General features: G+C 35.2%; 2 protein-coding genes across 2 annotated transcripts; one reads left to right on the forward strand and one right to left on the reverse strand.

The window, feature by feature from the left end:
- The first annotated feature begins 1,907 nt into the window (after positions 1-1,907).
- On the forward strand, positions 1,908-4,679 carry LOC116004618 (SNF1-related protein kinase regulatory subunit beta-1). The gene is made up of 4 exons (XM_031244741.1): positions 1,908-2,172; positions 2,877-3,061; positions 3,156-3,318; positions 4,153-4,679. Exons 1-4 carry the CDS (start codon positions 1,975-1,977, stop codon positions 4,471-4,473), a joined length of 867 nt encoding a protein of 288 aa, XP_031100601.1. The 5' UTR covers positions 1,908-1,974; the 3' UTR covers positions 4,474-4,679.
- Positions 4,680-4,755: 76 nt separating this feature from the next.
- Positions 4,756-11,395, reverse strand: LOC116004619 (calmodulin-3-like). The gene is made up of 3 exons (XM_031244742.1): positions 11,263-11,395; positions 10,319-10,688; positions 4,756-4,987 (listed from the first exon to the last, which is right to left on the reverse strand). The coding sequence occupies exons 1-3, from the start codon at positions 11,339-11,341 to the stop codon at positions 4,876-4,878; spliced, it is 561 nt and encodes a 186-aa protein (XP_031100602.1). The 5' UTR covers positions 11,342-11,395; the 3' UTR covers positions 4,756-4,875.
- Between the last annotated feature and the right edge of the window lie 9,006 nt (positions 11,396-20,401).

Below are 20,401 nucleotides of genomic sequence, written 5' to 3' on the forward strand. Positions count from 1 at the left end.
TTTAACCTTATGAGCTTACTTATGTTGATTTCATAAAGAAAGAACCTTGTTTACTATCTATGGATATCTTCTAGTATATTACCCTTATTTGCGCATTCTCTTGAATTGATGAATTTGCGTACCTTATGTACTTGCTTAGTTGATTGGTCATTGTATAAGCATGAATGTAGCTAATGTCAATATGAATGTATCTTGATGTTCTCATGCATGTATAAATATGTGAGTGAGCTATCTTTGCATAGGTCTTAGTATGGTTTGTTATTCTTTTAAGTCTTTATGCCAATGACCTTGTGATCTAGTGGCACCCGGTTGCACCCCATGTGAAAGGGGGTGAGTTTGAACCTCAGTGGAGGCGCTGCTGTCTCTTTGTGCTTCAGTAGGTTGAGAAAGTAGTTATAAACAAATACTACATTGTAATAGAGTTACTAAAAAAAAAAAGTCTCTTTCCGGTTTTCCCTAAACCTATACTCTATAATTATTTGATTTATTCTTTTATGGTCTTATGTGGTTTTTTTGTATGATGTGTTAAGCGATTTCCTAAACTACTATTTTCAAAACCTATATATGTATAAAACTATTTTAGTGATGAGCGCGTTGCCGGGAGTGTCTTTAGTTTAGCTCAAGATATTATATCCACTAAGGCTCAAATCCACCCCCTCCCATGTGGGGGTGCAACCGGGTGCCACTAGACCACATGGTCTTTGACATATCTTGTGTAGACTTATGTATGGTGATTGATACCCTATGTGTTTTGGTGGTGCTTGGGCATCGGGGTTTGTAAACCCCGATAATGTATATTGACTTGGGATGTTTAGACTTTAGTATAGCCGGGTAGCCAGTCTAGTGTGATTGGCTATGCCGGTAGCACCCCTGATGTGCTAGAGATTAACTCTGATGTTTTGAAATCTATCGTTTAATTCCCTTATCTATGTTTTAGATTCCATATTATACTAGGCTCGAATGTTATAAAATCGGGGGTGTTACAGTCAAAGCCATAGAAATTAAGCAAAAGTGGATTGAATTTCAAACCAAGCTGGATTGAGGATCAATTCTAGCTAAAGTGGATTGCAAATAAAATATTCAAGTGTTAAAGCTAAGCTAAAGTGGCTTGACGATCAAGTCAATTCAAGACCGGAGGCCCTTCAACGAAGATTAAGCAACAAAGCCCAACAAGTCGCATTTCGGAGGCCCTTCAACTAAATTTTGTCAAGTAAGTCAAGTGGAGAATCAGAGGATTTTCTTGAATATAATTATTATAAAGTATACAAATTTAATTTTTTATTTGAAATACTCATGATTCTTTACAAATGTAATATCAATTCTATATATTCTCAAAATCTAAGCTCTAACCACCAAGATTCAAACTTATGACCGTCTATTTAGAATTGTAACCGGGATATTATTAGTTATCACATTACATGGTAATTGGCATACAAATTTAATTTGTTTTACTAAATATTAGAAATATGTTTAGTTAAATGGAAAGTTGTGACAAGGTTGGAGTTTCCAATTAAATGTCAACTTTAATTTAATATTAATATATAATAGGGGAAGTAATTAAAACCGCATCCGGCTAAGCCAAGATAACGGATAAGCACGTCCAGGGACGTACGCGTTAGATGTGACGCTGAGCCTGATCTTGTAGTTATCATGTTTTAACGTTTCAGATCGTTCCACGTCATCCATACCTATCTCCGTTTTCCCTCTTCCAGCCGGTCCTATCGGCTTCTCGCCGATTTCCCAGTGGCACTCCACGTAATTAACTCCAAATGCCTGCCTGTTTCTTTATCCTTATCGTCCTCACTTCTCACCTTCTTCCCCTGTAGCCTTAGTGTGTGTGTATATATATATATACACACACTGCGCCTTGATCTCTTTTTCTCTCTCTCTCTCTAAATATATATATATATATACTGTTTCTCTCTCTACCTATATATTGCCTATTGGATCGTATATGCAGAAGATTGTGAAGAGATGGGCAATGCGAATGGGAGAGAAGAAGGACTTTTAGGCGGCGGCGGCGGCGGAGATGATGTACCGGGAAGATCGAATGGTGAATCTGGCATGCTTGATCATGCGCAGAATTCGCGCGTTCCTTCAGCTGACCTGATGTCCAGTTCGCCGCTGCATAGTCCACACCGCTCTCCATCGCCTCTCTTGTTCGCTCCTCAGGTTCACCATTCTCCGTCTCTCTATGAGTTTGTTTTGCTATGTTGTTATGTCGGTAATTTTCGCCAATTTCTTTGTCATTTTAGTTTCGGTGAGTTTGGCCGTGGATTTTTGCTGGAAATCCTTTTTCCATAGTCAAGTTTAGGATGAAATGATACTGATTTCACAAGAACTGGGTTACCTAGATGTTTGATGTAACGTTTGATCTCCATGGATGCAAAGGCTAAGTCTGACAGTTGAATAGCTGATAAGCTGCTAGCATCTAGAATAACACTAACAAATCAGTGATATTCCTCAGAATCTAGCGAAGATTATAGTATGAGACAATCTCTTTAATGACAAGAGAAGTCTCAGCGACTCAGCCTGTTTAGATTAAGAAGAACCCAAGTTGGTTCTTTTACTAAATTTGCATGAGAGGGATGAAGGTTGTGGCCTTTCCCCCCTGACTTTAAATGTTGTCTGGGGATGGATATATTGAACTAAGCAATGTTTTCCTAGGGAACTTACCCATTGGGTGTTCTCCACTTTGTTTTCCCAAATTAGAATGATCATCCATTACGACCAGTGTGAAGAATAATGATCCATTTGACTGCTTATAATTGCAAATTATGTACTTCTTTGTCTGAAAGGAAAGCGGCAACTTTGATTGAAGTATATGCTTAATGATTTACATCATGATATTATTCCACCTCTTCTCATTTGCTTAGGTTCCAGTAGCTCCATTACTACCACAAGGTGGTGATGCTGCTCCTGGTTTCAATCAAATATGGTGCAGTGACCCTCAGACTACTGCTGATCATAGTCTGGAGCAGGGCATACCTACTTTGATAACTTGGAGCTATGGCGGCAACAGCGTGGCTGTGGAAGGATCTTGGGATAATTGGAGGTCAAGGTGAATTGTTTCTACTTTTTCAAACAGTTAACTCTTTAGAGCTACTCCGTAACTATTGGGATGTAAACAGTGATCTAATGATATTTATTTGTAGGAAGACACTTCAGAGATCAGGCAAGGATCACACTATTCTCCTGGTCCTCCCATCAGGTGTATATCGTTACAAATTTATTGTGGATGGTGAAGTTAGATATATCCCGGATATTCCCTTTGTAGCAGATGAGATTGGTGGTGTTTGTAATCTTCTTGATGTTAACGTGAGTAAATATTCTTCCTTTATCTCATTTTTCTCACAACTTCCTCCGACCCCCACCCTAAAAAAGGAAACTCTTGTTGAAGAACATGAGAGAAAGTATTTGATGGTGGCCAACTTCTGCCTTATGACTTGATTGATTAATTGCTTGCTTTGAATGGGTGTTGTCATGCTGAAACCCTTTGAAAGTGTAGATATAATTAATTCGCTGCAATGTGCTCTCTCATGTTCCTTTGGAAATACATTCTCTCTGGCTGGTTTATCAATGCTGTGAAGTAATTTGCAAACAATTTGTTCCCTTTTTTTCCTTTTATTGCTACCCCCTTTTCCCTTGCACACTTCCTCAATTAACCCGTAAGGATGTTGGAGGCTGAACATGATATTAGAAAATACCATTAGTTTGTTGTGTAAATGGAGAACTCTTAATTATCTTCCATTGATATTATGATATGAATGAAAGAAGTGTGTATTCTAATTTCTTCCTTCACTATCCAAGCTTTTCTTTTGATTCAGCTTTATAGTTCTTTTCTTTTCTCCATGATCATTGCAGAGCATAAGTTTACTGTTAACCTCATTTATAACAAAAAAAGTGAGTACTTTGTGTTTATTCACATTTCTATATAGGTAATTACATACATGCAACTGGGATATGTCTTGTTGGCTAATTGGCCATGCATGCATAGATCTTGTTGATTTTGTATTGCTGGATATGAAAACGGAAAATATATATATATATATATATATATATATATATATATATATATATATATGTTCTCTCTCTCTAATGCTATTTCTGATGTGATATTCGAATGACTATAGTAGTGTGTTATTTCTTCAGGGTTATGTGCCTGATGACCTTCAAAGTGTCTCAGAGTTTGAGGCCCCACTGTCACCTGACTCTACCTATTGCCAAGCATTTCCAGGAGATGAAGATTTCGCAAAGGATCCACCAGTAGTTCCACCTCAACTCCATCTAACTGTTCTTGATTCAGAAAAATCAGACGAAGCAGATGCTTCTTCTAAGCCCCAGCATGTGGTGCTTAACCACGTTTTCATAGAGAAAGAATGGGCATCACAATCTGTTGTTGCTCTTGGCCTGACCCAAAGGTTCCAGTCCAAATATGTTACGGTCGTCCTCTATAAGCCACTAAAGAGGTGACACCACTTGTTAAACATCCTGAGCATTGTGGAGGTTCCCCCTTGTGTTCATTTCGGACAACTCTTTCAGGTTTTTAACTTCCAACTAATGTCTTCTCTGTACATCTCTGATCTCATGCTTTTAGTTTTCACCCCTCTTAAACGAACTGCTGAATGAATTTTAAACTGTACAAATGCAAATCTTTAGGATTCTCTGTTGCACTATTACTATCCTATCCCTTATCTGTTGCATGATTTTGTAGTCTGTTTCAATTCTCATGGCTTTTGCGGTGTGCATTCAATGGAGTATGAAATCCATGTATATTATAATGTATGTATACATCATAACATTATTTGAGATGTAGCACATCTTACAGACTTTTCAAGCCTTGATTGAACATAAAGTGAAAATATGCAATGAAAATTACAGAATTGTACACTCACGAACACGTTCCCATTTGCGAGTTTTCTTGCCATTGCCATTGCCATTTCCTTTGTGGCTGTGGTCTTTACTTTCCACACCCCCCAGTCGCCTTCTGTACATTGCAACATTTATATGTACCAGTCATTAGTTCATTTTTATAGTTAAATTTATTTATACTGTTACTATGGTTCTTAGGTTGCTGATATTAAATAATCTAACCTTCAACATTTCATTTGAAATGCCTGAATAAGGCAGTGGCATGTTTTGCTGTATTTAAGTGTCTTAACCGGTATATTTTCCGGTAAAATGTGCTTATCATGGTGTTTTTTTTTTTTTTTTTTTTTTTTTTTTTTTTTTTTTGGTTCAAATTTTATAAGAAAAAATTAGTGATATTAGTCCTTATTGTGGGCCTTGGCTATATAATATATTCTTTTTGTCTATTTTGAGAGATAATGGTAAACAAAATAAGTAAAATGAGATAAATTAGATTAGTTTTTGTCTTGTGTTTTAATTCTTGATTTTTTTTAAAGTGAGGTAGTGATTTAACCTTTGGATAGACAAGGAAAGATAATTAGTTCTACTATATGAACTTTCAAATTCTATTCTCACTTTTATTCTCTAATGTGTTAAACAAAAATAGATTATTTTCATTATGTTTCAAATTCTATTCGCACTTTTATTCTCTAATGTGTCAAACAAGAATAGATTATTTTCATTGTGTGGGTCTTAAGAAAATGTAAGTGAGAAATTTGGGAGTAAAATCAGAGTTTATATAGATTGTTTTTATCATGCAGGTTTCTATCAAATAACAACTATTGACACCATCACTCACTTTTAAAAATTGACATTTAAAAATATTTTATAAGAAAAATGCCGTATGAGATAATTACCCCTAGCAGGCAAGTTCTGATTGGCAGTCGGGTGATGGAATGTCACTGTTGGGCCAATTGGTGATTGACACATTGGCGAGATTATCCTACCTAGGGGACAAACGATATCACTCAGGGGGTGTTTTGAGGAATGGGATATTATAATTTGAGAAGAGAAGCGGAGGTATTAAAGAAAGTTGATGCTTTTAGCTTTTCAAAATTGACTGTCTGAAAACTGATTTCAAAAGTTATTTACCAAACATCAATTTTTTAGTTAAAACAATTAAAGTAGGTGAAAAATAAAAAACTATCCCAAAAAGTCATTTACCACAGACAAGGCTTTAAAGGTTTTATTTATTTATATATAAATTCATAATATTTTAATGATCAAAGTTTGGACTTTTAAATAATTTATATATAAAATATGAAAAATTATAAATTATAGTCTCTAAGTTATAACACAAGATAGGTGTAACTTTTGTATTTAATTAATCTGCAGTTGCAATTGTATTCTCTAATTAGTCAGTCATCAAGCTGGTATATTTAGTCCTTATATTTGAAGGATGATGTTATTTTACTAAAAACTTTACACTTGTTTTTTTCATGAGTTGTAATAAAGGGAAAATTAGTAACGTTTGAATATTGTAATTTTTGTTAACTATTAACAATTTTAATTATCACATTATGAATACGCTAAATCCCAACAAATGTTTTATTCTTAATCAAGGTCGAAAAAAATCGTTAGGCGTCCCTCTAGGTATTTTTTTTTACTTTTTCTTTAAAAAAAATTTTTTAAGTGTTAATAATTGTAAAGTGTTTAATATTGTAAGTGGGACACTTTAATAGTTAAATAGTTAATACTTATTAAATTATGAGTTATTATTTATTAATTATTAGTGCATTACTTATTAGTTTAATTTAGTTATTACGTATTACTTATTTTATTAAGGTATTACTTATTAGACCATTATGGCACATTTTGTTCGCGGAATAGACCTGTAATGGAATAACATTTCCAGGCTTATTCAGCGGTTGTTTGGTAAAACCTTCTATTCACAAGAACCTGTGAATGACCTAATAGAGATTCATAGGCCCCTAGGTATTAGGCTATTCCTAAGTCCTCAGGAATAGCCTAATGTTGTTATTTCTAATTTTACCCCATGGTGTTTTGGGAAAAGATCTTTCTTTTCTCAAAATACTCCTATATTATTTATAATAAAAAAAAAACTTGCAACTAAAAGCAATTAAGGCTCCTTAAATGAATGAGCTTTTGGCTCTTTAAGTAGGGCTGTCAAAGTGGGCCGAAGCCCGCGGGCTGGCCTGCACCCGCCCTGCGGTGGGGCGGGTTAGGGCCATAAAATATATGGCCCGCGAAGGCCCACAGCCCGTGCGGGTTGTGGGCCAACTCGCGGGCCAAGCCCTATTTAAAAAAAATTATGAATTTATACGTTGCACAGCAAGGCAGCGTTCTGCCTTGCTGTGCAACATACAAATATATATATATATATATATATATATATATATATATATAACATATTATGTTATATATATATATATATATATATTTGTATGTTGCACAGCAAGGCAGAACGCTGCCTTGCTGTGCAACATTTTATATATATTAATATTTTAATTTCTTTTTTTTACTTTTTTTTTTAAACAATTTTTTTTACTTAGTTTATGAACATTGAATTATGTATATATATTAAAAAAAAAAAAAGAGAGAGAGGGAAGCCCGCGGGCCGGCCCGCGGGGCCCGCCAACCCGCGTGGGGCGGGTTAGGGTTGATGTGATCCTAGCCCGCGGGCCTAGCGGGCTGGCCCACAAAAGCCTGCTAAAAAATAAGCCCGCGGTGGGTGGGCCTAATGGGGCGGGTCGGCCTGCTTTGACAGTACTATCTTTAAGGTTTCCCGTCCTGTTGTTAATTTCAAAAGAAAAACAATGCTTCTCTTATATAGAGGAGCTCAAATGAGCTCCTCTTCATAAGTTACCGTTGTGTATCAAAAACTCTAATTTTTGTTTTTTTAAAAAAAAATATTTTATATATAATTTTATTTTGTATTATTGTTATTATTATTCCTTTTTTCTTATTATTGTTATTAATATTATTATGTTTTATTTTATTATTACATAATAATAATACTAATATTAATAATAACATGAATGTCATTATTATTATTATTATTATTATTATTATTATTATATTATTATTATTATATTAAATATTAATATTAATATTAATAATAACATGAATGCCCTTGTTGTTGTTGTTATTATTATTATTATTACTACTACTACTATTACATATTTTATAAGGGTATTTATGTCTTTTAAAACATATTTCATTTCTATTTCTTAAACCAACCGAACACTGTAATATAATTTCTAAAGTCTATTCCTTACGCAAATCCAACAATAGAATACAAGTCCTATTCTATTCCTTGCCTCATTATGGAATAGCATTCCTATTACCTCAAAATTCATTCCGTGAACCAAATGTGTTGTTAGAGTATTAGTTAATATATTATAATATTAATAGTTTAAATGTTTAATATTTATAATAAAAAAAAATGCTCGTGCCGCCTAGTCAGCGGGCTAGGCGCCCGACCGCGGAGGAGGCCGATTTCTGCCCGCCTAGACATGATTTTTGCAACCATGTTCTTAATTCAAAATTGTCTTAATCATCCATGAAAATAATTTAATGTGTATTAGAAATTTGTTGAGTGTTGGTTAGATTTTTGTTCAAGAAAATTAATTTGAAAATACAATTGTAACCTTTCTATATTAGAGTTGTTTAGATTTTTATCAAAATAACTTCATTTATCATAATAAATATTAAATATGCTACCTTAGTAGCTAATTAGAGAGTATTATTACAAAATTTATGTTATTTATCAACGAAAATTACACATCTTATAAGTTAAGGAATTGAATTATAAATTTTCCCATAAAATATATAATGCAAGTGTTTAAAATAAACCTCTCTAAATAACTCTATAACATGTCACTTACTTTACGCTAAATAGGAATTTTTTTTCCCGTCATTTTTGTGTATATAGCACCTAGAACTAGAATAAAATGGGCACGAACATATTCTGTCCACCTTGTCTTTTCATTTTATAAGAATGAGTAAAGGGGAAGGTAAAGTAATCTCTCATTCTATTCCAAAAAGAAGAAGAAGAATATGCTACACTATTAAAAAGCTATATGTTCAAACCATGAAGTATGAATATGCTCTTTCCATTACAAACAAGAAGATGCTTCAAAAAGTGGAAGACATACTACAAATCAAAGCAGCTAACACCAATCATCTATCAACTATTTGTTATTGTTAAAAAATAATTTTTTAAAGTGTAGCAACACATAAGGAAGTATACCATAGATATAGAAGGGACAATAATACATTAAACACAATTAGCAATTAGTTAATACTTAATATTACCCGTCAAAATAACTAGTAACACAATTATTCATCAATTAGCGTCATATTTTGTTCATAACTATACCACTTTGAACACCTCAACACTTTTGGCAAGTATATATATATATATATATAGTTCCAAAATGGGATATTCGATGTATTTTGATTATTTTCTACTAGGAATTTGGTTGAAAAAAATTTAATGTGACAAAAAAATTTAGAGTTGTGTTCTAAATATTATAAAAATAATACTTAGAGACTAACTTTGGAAGTGACCTTGATATTAAAAGTGAAAACAATTCTACAATGGACTATTAAGCATTTAAATTAACATATGGTTGAATTCTATATGTTATCAATTTACATGCTTACAATTGAAACTTTCAAACAAAAAAAGACTGGAATATAAATGGGGAAAACAAAATAATGCAAAAATGGGAAAGTAAATTATGGGGAAAATTTTCCTTTACTATGCCACCCACAATAGATAAAATCTAGCCTATCTCTTTTAAAAGAAAAATCTCTATGGAATCCACATTTTGGGGTTAAAGATAAAATGGAAAAATGGAATCCTTAGCTTTCAAATTGTAAATTAACTAGGAAGGAGAGCATAAATCTAGAAGGGACAATAATTTATCAGACAATCGACTATTAGTTAATACTACCAATCAAAGCAGCTAACACAAATCATCTATCAACTATAACACAATTAACAATTAATTAATATTACCTGTCAAAACAACTAGTAACACAATTATCCATCAATTATCCGAGATTGTTAGTTGTCAAATAAGGTCAAAGTGTTGTATTAGTGATTTTAATTTCTTTAATAAATTTTGAGACGAGTCATGTTATAATCTCTTGTTAAAATCATTACCTATATTTACTTAGTGATGAATTGTTATCATTTGATATGCGTTTTAAAGTTTGATTGTTGTATTTAATATGATAACACCATTCTAAATGGGCGGTCGCATGATTGAACTCTGGTGGGGGCATTGATTCTGTTGATGTTGATATTTTACCGTGTAAATAATCATGGGTATTTTAAAAAATAAAAATAAAAATAAAAATTGATTGTTGTTGGAAGTTTGTATTAAACCCTAATGAGTAATGATGGAGTTAATGAAAAAAAAGAGTTTAGAGTTCTTACTTGGACATCATGACCTTGACAAACTCGTGGTAATCGATCTGGCCATCGTTGTCAACATCGGCCTCCTTAATCATCTCCTCCACCTCTTTATCAGTCAATCTCTGGCCGAGATTCTTCATCACCTGGCGAAGCTCGTCGGGGGAGATGAGGCCGTTGTGGTCCTTATCGAAGATCCGGAACGCCGCCTTGAACTCCTCCTCCGCCTCGTTATCCTTCAGCTTCTTCGACATTAGCCCAACAAACTCATTGAAGTCTACTGTCCCACTCCCATCATCGTCCACTCCTCTTATCATTTCTTTCAGCTCTGCTTCCGTCACTACTTGCCCCAATGATCTTAGTACTATTCCAAGCTCTTGGCAACTCACTTGCCCTACCACAACAAATCACTAATCACTGTATTGCCAATAATTATAACACACAACAACCTAGCTACAAAATTTCTATTTACCCAAATCAGACTATCAAGTTTAACAAATTAAATTCTCAACTATTCAATAAGGTACTCAATGAAGGATTGATTTGATCATTGAGTAACAATTGAATACTAGACCACTTAATTGGTAAAATTGATAGTCTTGTGAATTATGACATAATTAAGAGACTATTTTAGACTATTTACTCTTAAATTTATCAACAGAAAAATTGAGTGCTTAATTTATCAAGGCATTCCTGTAGGTAAAATACTCAAATCTTGTGAACACTCATAACCAAGTTGGTCTAACCGTTGGCTGCGCTTGGTAGATACAATGTTACAAGTTCGATTCCAATAAGACGACTTATTATTTTTCTTGGTTTCAGTCGACCAGTTATAGACAATTTAAGCTAATTTATCTTATTGTAATTCTTTGTCCGCTAAGGTCACAAGGTATGATTTACCCATTCCATATTAATAGCGTGGGTTTCCTTTGTCACTAAAAAAACAAAACACTAAAATCGATATTTACCATCTCCATCTTTGTCAAAGAGGCTGAAGGCTTCTCTGTACTCAGCTATCTGATCTGCAGTGAGGTGGCTCGCCGCCATTGTCGGAGAGAAGAGAGAGAGAGGGGGTTTAATTTGTGGTAGTTACAAACCTTTTAGTTTGGGGTGTGGGCTTGTGCATATTTATAGATGTAAAGGTGCATTTGCATGGCATGGCATCTGATGCTTTTCTTTATCTTCATCAAGGGATCAAATCTTTTCTCATCTTTTCACACTAGCTTTGCTTCTAGGAGTGGACCTTTGCTTACAAATTACAATGCAAGATTCATTTCTTAGCTATATCACCCAACTCACATATATTATTGAGTTGAGACTTAAAGGGCCAAGTACAACATCTTGTCATCAAACATGGCACTGATTGTCCGTATAATGAAATAAAGTTATACATTCGTTACTAGCAAAATGACTTCACAGCCTCAACATTATTATATTTATACTTAGCAAAATGACTTCACAGCCTCAACATTATTATATTTATACTGAGAAGGCAATGAAGGGTTTAGCATGTTTTCTTTAATGTGGTTCTGTTAATTATATGTATACGTATACACATATGTGTGTATATATATATCAAATTTGCAATAATTATAAAATTAACTCCGCTCTTAAAAATGTTCACTAATTATAGAATCGACTCGCATTTTTTTAAAAACTAAAATCTCTGTAGACGCAGAAAATTTGAAGTCGACAAATTGGTTGATTCATATGTTTTGAGCTTCATTTTGATGTGATTGGAGGAATTAATTATTTATTTAGATGAATTAAATTGTCCAATAAAATTAACCTAATTGCCCATTATTGCATGGACCATGGTCCACACAGTTGTGTGGACCATAAATAAAAAGTAAATTTTTAAAATACTAAAAGTACCTTGTACATAAAGTACATTATTTTAGGGTACATTATTTAAGTACTGAAAGTACATCATTTTATATATACTATGAAATAATGTATTTTTTTTTTCAAAAACAATTATTTATTAATTTACATTTATTGTATATATAAAGATTATTAAAGTGGAGACTTATTACATCATATATCAAGTATCTTATGTCTATGCTATTGAACTATATGACTTATTACATCATAATATATCAAGTTTATTCGTGGTAGGTTAACAAGTTAAAATAGCAGGTTAACCACACCTAGCAGGATATTTGCTTCCAACGAATTCCCCTTTGAAATTTGAACAACTCGCCTCGGTGAAATAATGCATTTTCAATACAAAAATAATGTATTTTTAGTATAATAAAAATGTACTTTATATTCATGGTCCACACAACTATGTGGATCATGGTCCACACAATAATTTGCCCTAGAATTAAGTATAATTGATGACCAGACTCAAATTGTAAGGATGGATTGATCCATGTCTGGCACAGCAAGAAATATTTATATATTTAAATTAATCATTTAATTTAAATATGTGATAAAATATTCATGTATTTAAATTAATTATTTAATTTGAATATGTAATAAGATCATGAACTTGGATGCAATGGTGGCTAGATACATTCTGGATAAATGTTCATATTATCCTAAATATTAATTGATAATATAAGCTAGGATGATGTTGAAGAGTTTGAAGTCCAGCGAAAGTCTCTTATATTCTCCACTATAAATAGAGCCCTTCATTCATTCCAAATCACACTTAAAAATTGAAGATACCTGGAGAAGCTCTGGATTGAAGAAATCAAGCAAGCTAAAGAAGATTGAAGATCAAATATCCAAGAAATCAAGCTAAGTGGATTGACAATCTAGCAAGCTAAAGTTGTTTGAAGATCAAATATTCAAGTGTTAAAGCTAAAGTGGATTGAAGATCAAGCCAATTAAAGACCGGAGGCCCTTCAGCGAAGATCAAGCAACAAAGCCCTTCATTGAAGAACAAGCCGCATTCCGAAGGCCCTTCAACCAAAGTTTCAAGTCAAGTAAACCAAGTGGAGAATCAGAGGATTTTCTTGATAGAGATTTTGTACCCATGCAATGTTTGAATTCAAATATATACTTTTCATGTTTTCTTGTTCACAGATTTTGGCACGCCCAGTGGGACATCTCTACCTCTCATCTCTTCACAAGGATCCAAATGGCATCAAGAAATCCCTTCTCTAAAAAGACTTACGCTCAAGCTACCAGCTCTAAGGCATCTTCTGTGGCCGGCTCCGACGAATGTCGCGAGGTGCAAGGTCCAATGACTCGGAGTCGAGCGAGGGACCTAGGGGTGGAGTTGGACGAAACCCAAAGCATTGTCCGCAACATCATCTGAAGGCTTGGAGGCGGCTCCACCAGCTTAAGGAAAGCTACATATGATAGGGGTTTATCCTCAACAACAGAGACTGTTGGTGGCAAGAGTCCTACCCTCTCAAATGAAGCTACTAGAAGCGAAAGTCCTTCCCCTATTCCTTCAAAAGTAACTACTAGCAGTGGAAGCTCATCTCCTATATCTTAGCCATCGCCTATGTGGAAACTAGCATTGGAATGAACTCACGTCTACACAGTCATGCATGCTATGACAACGAACGTAGCTTCGGTGGAGGAGCAACTGGCAAACATCACCAACACTCTCGAGGGAATGAGTGTGCTTCTTCACCGTCAAGAAAGGAGGCTCAATGATCTCAGTGAAAAGGTTGAAAGCGGGAGAAATGCTGAAACAAGTCGAGCTTTTAGGAAACAACCCCAAACTGAAGAGGATGAAGTTGATAAAGAGTCACCAACGCATGACGGTAGGCCCGCTACAGGGATAGAAGAAATTGTGTCTCGCCCACCTGCTGAAAAGAGCGTTCCAATCTCTGGGGGCATGATACCTGTCGAGCAATTGAATGACTACATCATGGGTGCCATCAAAGGAAAGCTTGAGGTGGGGCAGCGTTCTTACACATATGCCAAGCCTTACACTCAAAGGATCGAGGAGCTTAGGATGCCGCTTGGATATCAGCCGCCTAAATTCCAACAGTTTGATGGGAAGGGAATCCTAGGCAACACATTACTCATTTCGTGGAAACTTGCAACGAGGCTGGGACGTATGGTGATTATCTAGTTAAGCAATTTGTTCGCTCGTTGAAGGGAACAACTTTTGACTGGTATACTAACCTTGAGCCAGGATGCATTGACAGCTGGCATGACATGGAACGTGAATTTCTGGATCGTTTCTACAGCACAACCAGAATTGTCAGCTTCGTGGAACTCACCACTACCCACCAGTGGAAAGGCGAGCCTTCCGTTGAATACATCGAAAGGTGGAGAAGCTTATACTTAAATTGTCAAGAAAGGATATCACAAAGTGCTGTTATTGACATGTGTATTCAAGGAATCCGCTTTGAGCTTTCTTACATCTTGCAAGGGATTAAGCCTAAAACATTCGTGGAACTATCTAGCCGAGCACATGATATGGAACTGAATATCGCGGTCGGAGGTGGGTGGAGTGCATTTAACATACCAGGCTCTTCGAAGAATAATGGAAGGCAAGATTTTAAGAAAGGGGGCAAACCCTTTCCAACGCAAGAAAAAGGAGAAGCAATGAATGTAAAGGCTGGAGCTATTAAAGTTTTTACTAAGGCTGTTGAAACCCCCTAAGCCAAGGCCATTTTATGGTCCTCCAAGCGAAAATAGGATGATGACTATAGAAGAGAGACAAGAGAAGCAGTACCCGTTTCTGGAGTCCGATGTCTCCCCTATGTTTGATGAACTTCTTAAGTTAAAGCTAATTGAGCTACCGAAAATGAACCGTCCCGAGGAAGTTTCTAAAGTTGAAGACCCTAATTACTACAAGTATCACCGCCTCATTAGTCATCCTATTGAAAAGTGCTTCGTTTTCAAGGATAGAGTCATGGCGTTAGCTCGAAGTGGAAAGATAAAACTTGCTGATGCTACCGCAAGTACAAATCAAATTATGATATCACTTGGAAGGTTTGCTCCACTTCTCAAGGAAGATTCTGGAAGAAGGAGAGGAGGAGAACAAAAGCGTCCACTCTCGTTCGTCGTTAAGCATGCCGCTCAAGCAAAGTGGCAACAAGTTGATGATTCCCCTAGGAGTGACTGGGTAACTATTACCCATAAGAAGCATAAGAAGGTAGTTAACCCTGTGAGATCGCCAAGGCAAGTAATAAAGAAATGGATTGAGAAGGGTCCATCAAAATGCCCTATCTACAAGCTAAAGATGAAGAAGGATATCCGCGAACCCCTATGACACCGACTCAATGCATGCCGATGGGGTTTGATTTGAAAAAAGTATGCATATCTAGTTCATGTTTGAACACTAATGATGCGCCAATTGAAACAGGAGAATGCTCGTCCCATGTAGAAGATGAAGGGGAGGAAGTTCAAATATATAAGGCTACTTCTTATTCTGCTGAGATTACATATAGCAATGAAGATTTGCTACTTGGTGGTATACCTCATAATCACCCATTGTTTGTTGAGAGATATGCATGTGAGAAGAAACTTAAAAGGATTCTAATTGATCAAGGGTCGACTGTCAACATCTTGTTGCTTCGAGCTTTGAAAGATCTTGGGTTCTCTGTAAATGATCTTGCCCAAAGTCGTCTGATGATTCAAGGATTTAATCAAGGGGGGCAAAGAGCATTGGGTGTCGTTAAACTTGATTTGATAGTGGGAAAGCTAAGTTCAAGCACAATATGTCATGTTATAGATGCAAGCCTACTGCTGGGACGACCATGGATACACGAGAATGGGGTGATTCCATCTTCATGGCATCAATGTTTGATGTATGAGAAAAATGGAGTAGTGGAAAATGTGATTGGTGATGATAGCCCATTCACTGAAGCTGAGTCTTACTTTGCTGATGAGAAGTTTTATATGAAGAAGCAAATTGTCCTAGAAGAGATTAATAAAAGTGAAGATGCGTCGCCTGATCCAAAATGGAAGGGAAAACAAGTTGTTGAGCAACATCAACCAAATAAGGAACTTGTCCTTTCTCTTACAAGGATTGACACGCTTAAAGCCCACGTAGAAGAGTTGCTTAAAGATAGAAGCAATGATAAGATAAATCAAGTACTACCCACACAGCGCATTGAGGGCTTTGATCCAAATGCTTATAAACTCCTAGCCAAGTCTGGATACGATCCTAAGGAGCCACAAAGGTTGGGAAAACTTATCCCGGAAGCTGGGGGCAAAGGGATTTGAAAACAGCAGGAAGTTCATACACATAAGGGGTTAGGGTATGTTCCACCAAAACCCGTGAAGATATTAATAAATCGAGCTACAAGTAACTGCATCACTATTGAGGAGCAAAGTCAAGATAAGAAACAATATGTTTTTGACAGGATTGGTAAGGTGGAGTCACGACAATCAGTCTTTAACAGGTTGGGGGTAAGTCCTAAGGAAGCTAAGAGGAAATCTGCGCATGAGAGACTTGGACCTGTCCCTATCATTAAGAAATATACCAAGTCACCTCTTGGCGTAGAACCATCAAAGGAAATCAAGAGTGCAGTCCCTTCTCGTATGAGACGAGAAGCAGATCTTAATGTTTTGTGTGGCGAAGTGTTAAAGGTTCGGCCAGAGATTATTGTGCACACTTCTATGCAAGGATAAAATAAAGAAAGTATGGAATCAAATTATGCAACATATCAAAATGGTAAAGATGTGGAGGCACCACAAGAGTTGGAGGGTGATCACATGGCCATGATACTTTGATGAATGAGAAGAAATCCACCAAAAATGTTGCACGTGGTTAAACTGCTAAACATCTCACTAGTCTATGAGTGGGCCCAAGTCATAGACACTCCTGACCCGCATGAGTCTAAACTGCGTACGGTGACCTCCTGGCCCGCAAGAGTTTAAACTGTGTACGACATTGACTATTCAAAAGTTATTCGAACTACGTTTGACTTGATCTCCTTCGTAGGAGTACGTAGGCAGCTTAGAAATTTTATTGTCTAAGTTTAGTCATAGCAAAAGAAAACTCTTGTTCGTTTCCAAGATGGTGATTCTATTCTAATTCAAGACAGGCATTATCAACATGGAAACAAAAGAAGAGAAGTCCAAGAAGTGTTTCAAGTCTTAGAATGGAAGAGAATTGTCAAAGCACGTATTCCCACAGCAACTGACCACTGTTTAGTATTTTAGTCATATCTCGGCCTACGTTGATCCGATTGAGGTGATCTAGGTGTCTTTGGAAAGCTAACTTATAGAGCTATGACTTTCATGAGACATCTAGGCTTGAATACGGCTTTTGAAGGGTCAAACGTTTGAGGGGATGTGAATGCACGAATCTGTCCGGAAATTTTTGTGCTCAAATTTCATTTAAATCTTTTAGGCAGAAGGTTTATGTGTTGTTGGCATGACTCCTTTCATGTTCAGTGATAATGAAGAAATATTCTTGTGTAATGCGAGACAAGTCTACTTTGGCAATTCAGAAAAGGAACACATGAACTAAAACGAAGTAATAATACGAGTTCAAAGCTATAAGGGAAAAAGTGAACCTACAATTTTCATAATATATATATATATACAATATTCACACTATACACAGTAGACACAATATATATACAATATTCATAATATATACAGTATATATAGATACATACTATATATATATACATATATATACATACATATATATATATATATATATATATATATATACATATACATATACATATACATATATATATACATATATATATATACATATACATATACATATACATATATATATACAGATATACATATACATATATATATATATACATATGCATATACATATATATGTATATATATATATATATACATATATATACATATACATATACATATATATATATATATATATGTATCCTGTGTATACTATGTATATATACTGTATATATTATGTATGTTGTATGTATACTGTGTATATTGTGTAGTGTATATATTGTGTATAGTGTAGATACTGTGTATATATATTATGCATACTGTTGGGAATATTTAAAGGCAAAGGCAATTAATGAGGTTTTTGTCTTAAGTGTTGTCCCATATTGCTTAGATAACCCACCTTTACTCCACTTATATACCTCTCACTTTTTTTATAAACTTTGAAGTGTTATGAAGAGGGAATAAGGGGAAACCAAGCGACGCTGCCTGCTCGATTCGGTTCGCATGCGTGGTAGTTGTGGTTAATTTTTTGCTACCCACCGCAACTTTTCATTCCCAAAGTGGACGTTGCTGTGTGTCCAGAACCTGTCCACGACTGCACTTTTCTCTCCATTTTATGACTGGCAAGGGAGGAAGCTGGTATAGCTACCAGTATATATACAGCTACCTTCAGTGCACTAAATGCACATTCAGAATACATTTTCCCTACTCTGCAAAGCTTTCTTCGACGTTTGAGCTAGTAATATATAACATAGGTTGTGACCTATGATTATTCTGTGGGTACCTGTCGAAAGCATATGATAGCCCTGGTCTAAATGTTTTTAAGGTAGTGTTCCTAAACACGCCACAGAACAGTTTTCGTCCTTTCCTCATATTCATATTCCTACGCCAGCCTATATTATCTTCGTAACAGGAGAACTGCATTGCTCCTTCTTCGTTACGTACATATTCATGTACCTCCACAACACATATTGTGTATATATATACTGTATATATAGATGCATACTGTGTGACCACACAAATATATAGAGTCATAATCAGGTGTGACCACACCACTATGTATACAAATATACACCACTCAATGTTAGAAAATGCATCAAACAAATATGCATTATTAGGTACGTATCACCAAAAAACACACCACTAGGTATGCAAATATACATCATACAGTGTTAGCAAATGCACCATTAGGGGCAAGGGAGTTATGATGCATTATTTTGTGTGTGTGATGTGCTTTTTGGTGTTTTTGTGTATTTTATTATGGTGCGTTTTTTAACATTGTGTGGTGCATTTTCTAACATTAAGTGTTGTGAAACGCACCAATCGCACGGAAAAGCGTGACCACATTTGAACATAGGAAACGAAACAAAAAAAATGGGCCTTATAAGTTTAAAATATTTCATTTGAAACATCGAAGTTAGTTAAGTTATACAATTAGTCCGCTTTTACCTATTTTTGCCTATTGACTTCATATATATGCCACATATTACTTGCCAATTATCATTCAGTGTGATGACATTTCAGTTATCAATCCAATTAGGTGGTTATAGGTTCAAACTCCGGTGGTAGGGACTTAAATATGTGGGCTAAAATTGTTTGAATATATTAATACGCCATTGATTTTACTTATTTAGTATAAAATTAATATAGTAATAATACTCCGGTATATTTTAAAACTTTATTTTATGTTCTTTCATTCTTTCTTTTTCCTATGAAAAAAAGAAAAAAGAAAAAAAATTTGCAAACTTGTACACAATCACCACCAACGTCGTCGCTCAACCAAAATCGACTCTTTCTCTTCATCGTCTTCTTCTGGAAGGAAACTCATCACATCCTTTATATTTCTAGAAGAAGGCAACAGAGGCTCAACTCTTTCTACATCTAGACCCTGTTTGGTAAATAATCAGCCTATCAGCCAATTTTGACTTATTTGATCACTATTAGTTGTTTGGTTAATAAGCTTTTTGTAACTCTAAAATACTAAAATTCAAAAGGCTACTCAAAGCAGCCTTTTCAATTAGCTTTTTGAAAAAAAAAATTATACCAAACAGCTATTAACTAACAGCTAATCTATCAAACAACTTTTTCCAATCAGCTAATGTTATTAACAAATCATACCTTCTAACCCAAACAGTCAACCCAATCAACCAACAACCATTTACCAAACAGGGCCCTAGACTAGAAAGAGGCAAGTCGATGTCTCACCTCCTCCAAATCTAAAGGAAGTGAGTCATTGCCACCACCTCCCGATCTAGAGGAGGAAACGACCGATGCAAAGAATTGATAAAAGATAGCAAACGACCGATGCAAAGAATTGATAAAAGATAGCAGTAGTGCAACGAGTCAATGGCGACAGCTGTAGAACCACTACTACTACTATTACTAGAATTTGAACTCTTACATATGCTCACCATGAAATTGCAACTCTTTTACCTTCTAATTTCCTCATTTAGAACCAAACGCCTGAAAGAGGTTATAATTCATACCGTGGCAGATAAAATTTGTGTATGGATC

The sequence above is a fragment of the Ipomoea triloba genome, chromosome 14 (assembly GCF_003576645.1).
Source record: "Ipomoea triloba cultivar NCNSP0323 chromosome 14, ASM357664v1".
NCBI lineage: Eukaryota > Viridiplantae > Streptophyta > Magnoliopsida > Solanales > Convolvulaceae > Ipomoea > Ipomoea triloba.

What these genes read in the sequence shown, in the direction of transcription:
- LOC116004619 (XM_031244742.1), bottom strand. Translation starts at nt 11,341, where the DNA reads ATGGCGGCGAGCCACCTCACTGCAGATCAGATAGCTGAGTACAGAGAA. An exon ending in CTTTGACAAAGATGGAGATG is followed by an intron (nt 10,689 to 11,262) that starts GTAAATATCGAT and finishes TTGTTGTGGTAG; the next exon opens with GGCAAGTGAGTTGCCAAGAG. An exon ending in GTCAAGGTCATGATGTCCAA is followed by an intron (nt 4,988 to 10,318) that starts GTAAGAACTCTA and finishes TGCAATGTACAG; the next exon opens with AAGGCGACTGGGGGGTGTGG.
- LOC116004618 (XM_031244741.1), top strand. Translation starts at nt 1,975, where the DNA reads ATGGGCAATGCGAATGGGAGAGAAGAAGGACTTTTAGGCGGCGGCGGC. An exon ending in CTCTCTTGTTCGCTCCTCAG is followed by an intron (nt 2,173 to 2,876) that starts GTTCACCATTCT and finishes TCATTTGCTTAG; the next exon opens with GTTCCAGTAGCTCCATTACT. An exon ending in TGGGATAATTGGAGGTCAAG is followed by an intron (nt 3,062 to 3,155) that starts GTGAATTGTTTC and finishes ATTTATTTGTAG; the next exon opens with GAAGACACTTCAGAGATCAG.